We start from the raw sequence: 9,842 nt of genomic DNA, 5'->3' as shown, positions 1-9,842 counted from the left end.
GTTTTAATTAGTTCTCGTGTGCGGGGGGGGGGGTTTTAGCACAGAGGGGGTTGCAGAGGGAAGAGCGGGGGGGGGGGGGTTCAGAGATGTAACCGGTGAAACCGCGCTTTTTAATTACTGCGCCGGGGCTCTGGTCCGGATCTGCTGATGTCTGGGGATCGAGTTAATTAAAATCCGCATTATTTTACTTTTAATTAGTTTCCCTCTTTTGTTTCCTCCCCGCCATATGGCCGCGGCCCGTAGTCAAATTAACTTAATTAAGCTAATTAAGCTGATCAGTTTAATTATTCACGAGGCTCTGATTGGGTGAGAGGGGAGGGGGTTTTTTTCAGTATCCCGAAGCCTTTTGATTTAAAGTCTCCTTCTCGCAGACACAGAGCCGAGGTTAACCCTTCCCTCGCCAGCGCAGCTCTCTGCGTGTTCCGGAGAGGGGTTAAAGCGGCGCTCCTTGCCTCGGCGTCACGCGGATCCCGGCGAATACTTTATCCTCTTCTTTCTATTAATCCGGGATCTCTCCTCCTCCGACGCTTCTTTCCTTTTATTTATTATCAACAACAAAAAATAGAAGAAATATATTGTTTTTAAATTGCGCTGCTGGGTCCTTAAGGATTATTACCTGAGCGAATCACTTCCCTATGGAGCAGCCTCCCAGCAGAAGCGGTATAGTGGGACTGGCATACGACTCCTGATTAAGGTTTGAGTCTTTACAGCAGGAGAAACGGGCGACTAGACGGGGGCCGGATGGGGCCGATCTGCTGGCGGGTTCTGGGTTTGTAATTGGCAAACTGTTGGTAATTCCCCCCCCCCCCCCGTATATCTTCACCTACAGCAATTCTTCCAAACAGCGTTGGGGTCAAGGTTAGTCCATGGGGGCCGGACTGTTTATAGAAAGCTCTGTATCTATATACCCCGGGGCCGGCTGTCCGGAGTAGAACGTGGCGTTTGGGGATTAACGTCCCTGCAGGTGTCCGCTGAACGCCATTATTAATTCGAGGGGCTGCCTGGGTGGTCCGCGGCCGCATCGCATGCCTGAGAATCCATCGGGTTTCTGATCCCAGGAAAGGGTTAATATTAAGCCGCTGGAAGCAGAAAACGGGAAAAAAATATAGAATTAAATGGCAGATGAGAGATTTCGCTTCAAATCCAATCAGAGTCGAGGATAATATTTTTGTGACTGGGGGGTAACTGGGGCATTACCAGGCCTGCTCCCCCCGGTGTGGGGGAAGGGTGGGAAGCTGCGATCCCCCCCACCATGCCAGGCAGTGCAGGGGGTTCGGGCTCCTCTGCCAACATCTGCCACGCGGAGAGTGCGAGGAGCCGACAGGCGGGGGGCCGGGGGGCCGGAGCCTCATTAACTTCACCAATCTGAGCCGCGACAAGATGAATGCCTCATTAATCCCGGCTAATGAACACCCCTCCATTAACGAGCGCGGGGAGCGGGGCGGCCTCCCCCACCCGGGGCGCACATTCATACCTACAACCCAAAAGTTTGGGTTACGGGGCAGACCTCGGGGGTCTAAAGCAGAGATAAACAGACCCCCATTCCCATCCGGCCCCCGTCTACTCGCCCGTTTCTCCTGCTGTAAAGACTCAAACCTTAATCAGTCGTTGGTCTCGTCTTAGATTCAGGAGCCGTATGTCTATCCCATGCGTGTTTAATACCCTCACTGTATTACTATCTACCACCTCTGCTGGGAGGCTGTTCCACTGAGTTAACCATTGTAACGAGTGACTTTTACTCCAGGATTAGAGTGTCAGGACCCCGAATTCATAGAAAACAAACATTGCTCGGCCTGTACATTTTGCTCCCAAACAGTTAACCCCGGGCTGGCTGGGTGTTGTGGGAGTTACAGGAGCGTTAAAAAGGAGGGGGGGCACTAATTACAAATAGTTGAATTTCAGGCTTATTGGAGAGTTTCTGCCTTAATAAAACTTGACAGATAATTCCACATCTCAACTGCCCTCCCTGTACGGGAATTCATGACACAGACGTGGGGGGCAGCAGACCCCCAGGGTCCACACGCGTGTAAACAAACATGTATAAACTGCACTAAAATATATATATTTCTATATTATATTTATAAAAGTGTAAAAAACACTTATGGGGAAAAAAAAAAACACAGGTCCAAGTCCCCACCGTTAATATTTGAACCGAACACCCCTCCCCCGACTGTAAAAATTCAATTTCGCCCCTAATAACGTGAAGTACAGGTGTTAATATATTACATACGTCGCACGCGGCTCCAATAAAACGCTGTTTGCACGGAATGATTAAAAATACATCGCAAGACCGTTGTCATGGAAACCTGGATTTTATTATTTAATATAGATCAAAATAGGGGAAAAAAGGGGGGAAAAGTGCGATTTATAGAGATTTTTTTGTTACAAAAAAGAAAAATTCACAATATTTTCTCTACAATAAAAAGCACAAATTCTGAAATATTTACAGGGGAATCCGCGCTTTTTGCATAAACCGGAAACCGACGCACAAGAAAAACACAGAAAGCGGAAAAATCAGCCCAAAAACCCCAAAACTCGTTAAGCGATGTCAGAAATTTAATGGAATTGGGCAGTTTTGGTGTTTTTTTGATCCGGGGGCAGCCGTCGCGCTCGCCGTTCTGTGTATATAATATATTTTTACGCTTTTTGACCTTTTCTCTGAGTTTCAGTGGTGGCTAAACACCAACAAACTCTAAATTCTGGAATCTTTTCACAATTTTCTCCTGCTTTTAACCGTTTCTGCTCCTCCTGAGAGCCAGAATATCAGCGACGTAATATCTGCGACCCCCCCCGGGGCGGACAGCTCTACCCGCCCGCCGTCACCGAATTTATATATAATAAATAAAGTTTTATTTTCAGAAAAAGAGGGGCATAAATCAGCGATTTGCCGTAAAATAAAAGGGCTGTGGGTGAGGAGCGGCATGCGCGGAGCCCCGCCCCCGAGGAGGTTATTTACCCACAGAGCAGATTCCAGAAATTACAATTATTGGCACAGAAGCGAATGAATGAGAATCTGAAGTAAACGGGTCACCCGAAACCCCCGAATTAAACACCCCGTCCATTCTCGGTGAATTCCTAAGTAACCCTTTAAACGTTTACAGTCTGAACCCAATCGAGTGCGCCGAGCGCTGTGATAGGTTAAACACGTACCCTCCCTGGCGGCCAACGGGTGCCGGCACCGCCACCTCACCCCCAATCACCTCCATTGTGTAGGACACACACGGAGGGGCTTCAACAACCCCCTCGGGGGTGAAATCCGTGCTCAGATTCAACCAATCGGATCCGCGGCTCTCGTGTTTATACTAATTCGCCATTGGCCGGGGGGGGGGGCGCTGAGCCGGCAGAACCGCAGGGTCCAGAAACGGCCCAAAGTCTCTTCAGCCAGAAGCAAAGCGGACTGCGATACGTGGGCCAAAAAAAAAGCAGCATCTGATTGGCCAGCACCGGGTTGTGATGTCATCGGCTGTGATTCTTGATGTCAGCGTCTCCTATTTACACAAAGAGCCGGCTCGGCTCCTCCTCTTCCTGCGCTCCGGATACAGTCTGTCGCCGCAGACCCAAAATATTGTTTTTTTACATCACATTTACAAGTTTTTTTTAATCCTCCTTTGAATTTATGAAGACGTGGTGCGGACGCTGGCGGCGGATGAAGCAGCGCGCAGGGGCCACGCGGAGAGATCAGGGGCCCCCGCGGAGAGACCAGGCGGCATATGGAACAGGAGGAAAAAAAAGTATTGATACAGGTATTTATATACACCAACAATGTGTCTCCAAGGTAATATTAACAGAAGGCACGGGGGGTCCGCTCCTCGCTCTCGCTTAGCAAACCTGGGGAGGAAAAAGAAAGATTCAGTTTACTGATGAAAGATTCAGGACAGTTGGCGGGTATGATGGAAAAGGGGATTGGAAATGGGTCCTTGAAACGAAGGGAAATATCTGGCTCTACGTCCGTGTATGGAAATTATGTTTACAGGGAGGCTCTTCATTTGCATACAGGGCCAAAGAGTAATATTACGTGTAAGCGAAGGGTGTGATGATGTCATTTTTCAGATTCAGCGTAAGAACGGTTATTTGCCCCGGACACTCACTTTCTGGTCGGGTAACATGGGGTTACTCTGCAGGGGGTTGTTCTGATGAGGGTTTAGGTGAAGCCCCGAGGGCCGGTCGTGTTCGCAGAAGATGGTTCCGTTGACGTAGTGGAAGCGGTCGCCCGGCATCAGCCGGTTCCGACACGTGGCGCATGTGAAGCACTGAGGGGAGAAGACCCTGCGTTACCACCAATGCTCCCAACATCCCCTGTCCCCCGGAGTTAGTCTGGATGTACCCTCTGAGCCGGCTGGCAGCGCATAGAGAGCGCCGACCCCCGGAGCCCCACAGCTCCGCGTTTAATGCTTACCTTCAGGTGATACACGCTGCCCTGCGCCCGCATCACCATCTCGCTGGCCGGGATAGACTGTCCGCATGCGCTGCACACGCCGCTGCTCCCGAACAGCCTGAAAAACAGAAAAACACAATTATACAACGAATTCCACCATATTTATAAAAAATCAATTAACGCAGAAACATCCCGCGGAAGGGCAGACGGCGGAATAACAGGACAGCGCTGCGCATGGCACGCCGGCCCTGGCTGCGAAACACGGGAAAGTCATGTTATTTCCACATTAAACACAGCGGGCAGCTCGCAGCTTACAGGCCTTTATTCCTCCCCGGCACACCACATGCGCAAGAATTAGAGGGATAAAGACGCGTCCCGCCATGATGAGGGGGTCCGCACTCATTCAGGGTCTTCCCCATAGGCATTCCCTGCATTTAGAGCCGGGACAGGGGTGTGAAATATCCATGGCAACAACCAATAAAAATCCTTTCTGAACCCCCCCCCGCCCCAATACACTTCATGCAGAGAGGGGTTCTCAGAAAGCGCAGCAGATAAAGGGTTAATAAGCGTGGGCACCGGCGATCAGGAGGGGTAGGTAATTTCGGAGCGCTGCACCCCCCGGTGAGGAGCGGAATTGAATTTAATGGAAAATAACGGACTTAATCGCCTCCATATGTCTCCATGGTGCCAACAGGGAGCCTCACCTGCCAAGCGGAGCCGCGGCCGCGCACGCTCGCACCCAGACACACGTTTAGTGTTGATGCAGCACAGACGGGGGGGGGTAATGGGGTCGCCCCTCCAGCTCGCGGGGACTGATGAGCCGAGTACAGCACAGAACTAACTGAATTGTAATGCATCCTATTGCGAAACGCGCCGGGTGGCCATGCAGGGGGAGGGGGTTGCAGCACTAGGTAAGGGGTCCCTCCGGAGGGTATTGATCCCCGCCGGCACTCACCGGATGTAGTCGTTGCGGCAGAGGATCATGCCGCTCTTGGTGTAGCAGGAGGTGCCGATCTCGCCCAGCTGCGCCTGGCAGCAGGAACACTTGAGACAACGCGTGTGCCAGTACCGGTCCATGGAGTAGAGCAGGAACCGGTCCGCGATCTTCCCCCCGCAGCCGGCGCACGCCTTGGGAGGGGAGCCGTTGCTGGCGACTGTCGTGGTGGTCGATTCGGAGGTCCGGTTATTAACCATGCCTGGTCCTGCCGGAAAAAAACCCCACAGATCAGTATTATGGTTATGAGGAAAGGGTTAATCGAACAGTTTTATAGTTTAATAACACAAACCCCCCCAAAAAAACAGGAGCCTCTCCCGACCACGCTGCTCTTAGCCTTTTAAATAAGGGTGGTGGATAAGTGGAACAGCCTCCCAGCAGAAGTGATAGAGGGTAATACAGTGAGGGTATTAAACATGTTATTAGCGCACTCACCCCGTAACACTGAAAGGGTTAAACCGAGGGCCACATGAAAGCTGATATTACGGCGTTCGATAAGATTTAGTGAAACGTCATGATGTCATTAAAGGCTTTGTGACGCTCTCAGCCAATTAGCATTTAGAAGACCTTCATCCAGGAGAGGAAAGGGTTACTGCCCCCCCCGGGGGGGGGTAAGGATCGGAAGCTCAGACATGGAGTCGGACAGAGATCTTCACTTTCCAGGAATCCGAGACGCCCCGACGAGCCAATTAATAGCCGCGCTTCCCAGGGCAGCCACAGGGTGGGGCCATAGACCACCCTGCAAATTTACCCCCGCTTGGGTTATAATTAAATGCGTGCGTGCGAGTGTGAGTGAGTGAGTGAGTGCGAGCTTCATCTACAAACCTCTACGTGCAAAACCCGGATATGAATCCCCTCATCTATCATTACATGGCGCGGACCCCTTTGGGGGGCATCTCGGTGCAGACCCCTTTGGGGGGGCACCTCGGCGCGGACCCTGAGCACTGCGGAATTGAGCCGCCTTACAGCAGAGGCACTCAGGAAAGGTGTTCGGCGCTCGTGGGATTTCCGCTCTATCCCGCGCGGTAATCGTTTCCAGCCAGCAGGATCACAGCTTCGATAATCTGCTAATCTACCTCCGATTTACAGCCCGCCGCGTCCCGGACGTACAGCACCGAGCGCCCGCAGCCGAAATACTACATTTTATGAGAGCAATTAAACGCTTAACCCTTCACTGCCACGGGGTACTGCAGCGTATAGCTACGCCGGGTTACCTCTGACCTCTCGGCATCTAAAGGGTTAAACATACTTGCAGCCAGGTAAGAGGTTTGTAACTGGGATGCTGCGGCTGGGCGGAGGCGCCCGGTAACCTGGTAAGCAGAACATGGCAGTCCCGACGCATTTCTGCCACATCGTGTCCTGTGACGGGATTTCTACAGCAGCAGCTCATCGAGCGGGCTGGGACACGGGGTAAGAACCTGCAGGACTCTGGGGCCGCCTAGGACCGCAGCGGGGGCAAAACGAAAGGACTACGGGGGTCATCATGCAGGGCAATAAGGATCTGGACCCGACCTATTTGCCCCAGCTTTCTCCTCATTCATGAACAGTTTGCCCTCGTACAGATCCTGGCCCGGAGCGCACCGCGGACGTTTACACGGAAGGACATGCGTGTGAGCCGAGTACACGGACAGCAATCACGCATTAAAACTTCAGTCCCGCTGTGTGTTACGCCATGAGATCCTCCGGCCGGCTACCAAATACCAGTGATGGGGGGGCGTAACCCGGTCACCGGGGGCCAAGTCGGGCCGTCCCGATTCTACATGAAACCCCAACTCCCTGAGTGCCAAAAAGGAGATTCCCGGAATCAGATGGTATCGGGAAATAATCTCGCAGGAAGCGGTTCCCCAATAAAACATTCCAGCGCAGACCCAAAAGTAACGTTTCTGCACAATAAATGGGATTTCTAACCTATTAACCCCTCGTGCACCAATCCACAGCAGAAATAAACTAACAAGGAGACGCGGAACATCTTCGACCTAAAAGCCAAAGACGGACTAAACGGAAGCCACCAAAACTTCTCACCAGACACCTTCAAGAGGGGGCAATCTGACCCCCCCGGCCCCCGAGCCGAAGGGTGGGACGGCTGAACCCACCTAAAGATTTATTCAAAGCGGAATCTACGGGGGTCCCAAATGATTTACAATCCTGGATGTCGGAGCCGCCGGCAAAGTCACGAACGGATACTTCGGGACTCTGAGAACGAACTTCCGTGGCTTCCTTGGACGGCTCCTTTAAATCCCAAAACACCAGGAAGGGTGTAGCTGGCGCTCGTTAATGGGTCTGATTCCTCCGGTATTGGGAAATATATCACGCCGGGTAATAAGCGCTGGGAAGGACACCGGACCCGGTAACATATCACGCCGGGTAATAAGCACTGGGAAGGATACCGGACCTGGTAATATATCACGCCGGTTAATAAGTGCTGGGAAGGATACCGGACCTGTTAATCTATCACGCCGGGTAATAAGTGCTGGGAAGGATACCAGACCCGGTAATATATCACGACGGGTAATAAGTGCTGGGAAGGACACCGGACCCGGTAATATATCACGCCGGGTAATAAGCGATGGGAAGGATACCGGACTCGGTAATATATCACGCCGGGTAATAAGGGCTGGGAAGGACACCGGACCCGGTAATATATCACGACGGGTAATAAGTGCTGGGAAGGACACCGGACCCGGTAATATATCACGACGGGAAATAAGCAATGGGAAGGATACCGGACCCAGTAATATATCACGCTGGGTAATAAGTGCTGGGAAGGATACCGGACCCGGTAATATATCACACCGGGTAATATATCACACCGGGTAATATATCACACCGGGTAATATATCACACCGGGTAATATATCACACCGGGTAATATATCACACCGGGTAATAAGTGCTGGGAAGGATACTGGCCCCAGTAATATATCACGCCGGGTAATAAGCGATGGGAAGGATATCGGACCCGGTAATATATCACGACGGGTAATAAGTGCTGGGAAGGACACCGGACCCGGTAATATATCACGACGGGAAATAAGCAATGGGAAGGATACCGGACCCAGTAATATATCACACCGGGTAATAAGTGCTGGGAAGGATACTGGCCCCAGTAATATATCACGCCGGGTAATAAGCGATGGGAAGGACACCGGACCCGGTAATATATTACGACGGGTAATAAGTGCTGGGAAGGATACCGGACTCGGTAATATATCACGCCGGGTAATAAGCGATGGGAAGGATACCGGACCCAGTAATATATCACGACGGTTAATAAGTGCTGGGAAGGATACCGGACCCGGTAATATATCACGCCGGGTAATAAGCGATGGGAAGGATACCGGACCCGGTAATATATCACGCCGGGTAATAAGCGATGGGAAGGATACCGGACCCAGTAATATATCACGACGGTTAATAAGTGCTGGGAAAGATACCGGACCCGGTAATTATCTCCGGACAGAGAGAAAGCGGCTGGAATTTCAGCAGATTCACGGATTTCTACCAATCAGCCCAAAAAGTTACTACCGGCTGGAAGAGGGCGATTTGAGAGACTCGCCCTGCCCAATACCCGCACACAGGGGTAACTACCAGACTGGGGGCACTCGCCGGGGCATTAGCAGATACTCCTAGAAACTGGGGCCGGGCACCTGCACCCCCCCTCATGTCTCACACTCTGGGGGCTTCGTCCCAGCAAATTCTATACAAATCGCAAGTTTGGAGGCACAATGGGGGCAGATCTGGTGACACACATGGGCTACTAACACATATGAACCATGCCACATGTAATCACACCATCACACACATGTTAAGGAGTAACACACCCAGCACCCTCAGCTGTCAGACCCTGGGTCTGGGACAGGGGGTCCCCCAGGCACCACTCCATAGGGGCCCCTGGGACTCCAGGCAGTGTGTGTCTGCCCAGGGTAGAGGGGTAACGGGGGGTAGATGCCACTCACCTGGCTGTCTGATTCCTGGCTCACTCACACTTAGATCCACTAGATCCAATGAAATGCAGCAAGTAGATTCCTCTCTTCCCGATCTCAGACCCTGAACTTCCTGCAGATCCACAACCTCCTCTCTGGAGAGCATCCAAGGACTGCAGCCTGCCCGCTGCCTCCTCAATATATAACCACGCCTCTGATGTCACAGCGAGCCACCAACCACAGCCTGGGGGTGTGCCCACTGTCAGGAAGACAGATGGTTATTTAAATATCCAGTCTCTTTACTGCCCTCGTCAGGCTGTTCCGGGAACTGCAGGTTCAAACCATATTATAATAATTATTATTAATACTAATAATAAAACTGCAAGCTCTTCAGCTCAGGCACTTTATGAAGGATACAATAACTTATTATTTTTTCTTAACAATTAGAGCAATTATGTTTTATGAAATGCTTTTAGATTAGATTTGGAATCTACTGACAGTAATGCATTTATGGTCAAATATTCTGCCACAGAATGACATCACTACTAGGAG

General features: G+C 51.4%; 1 protein-coding gene across 1 annotated transcript; it reads right to left on the bottom strand.

Annotated features, from left to right (window-relative positions):
- Positions 1 to 3,819: 3,819 nt before the first annotated feature.
- On the bottom strand, positions 3,820 to 9,442 carry LOC128503138 (LIM domain transcription factor LMO4-A). The gene is made up of 5 exons (XM_053473160.1): positions 9,324 to 9,442; positions 5,331 to 5,577; positions 4,397 to 4,493; positions 4,089 to 4,250; positions 3,820 to 3,828 (listed from the first exon to the last, which is right to left on the bottom strand). The coding sequence occupies exons 2-5, from the start codon at positions 5,567 to 5,569 to the stop codon at positions 3,820 to 3,822; spliced, it is 507 nt and encodes a 168-aa protein (XP_053329135.1). The 5' UTR covers positions 5,570 to 5,577; positions 9,324 to 9,442.
- Between the last annotated feature and the right edge of the window lie 400 nt (positions 9,443 to 9,842).

This window comes from Spea bombifrons, chromosome 8 (assembly GCF_027358695.1).
Source record: "Spea bombifrons isolate aSpeBom1 chromosome 8, aSpeBom1.2.pri, whole genome shotgun sequence".
NCBI classification, from domain to species: Eukaryota; Metazoa; Chordata; class Amphibia; order Anura; family Pelobatidae; genus Spea; species Spea bombifrons.
This window is presented reverse-complemented; position numbering and strand designations above follow the sequence as displayed.

What these genes read in the sequence shown, in the direction of transcription:
- LOC128503138 (XM_053473160.1), bottom strand. Translation starts at nt 5,569, where the DNA reads ATGGTTAATAACCGGACCTCCGAATCGACCACCACGACAGTCGCCAGC. An exon ending in TGCCGCAACGACTACATCCG is followed by an intron (nt 4,494 to 5,330) that starts GTGAGTGCCGGC and finishes TCTGTTTTTCAG; the next exon opens with GCTGTTCGGGAGCAGCGGCG. An exon ending in GCAGCGTGTATCACCTGAAG is followed by an intron (nt 4,251 to 4,396) that starts GTAAGCATTAAA and finishes TTCTCCCCTCAG; the next exon opens with TGCTTCACATGCGCCACGTG.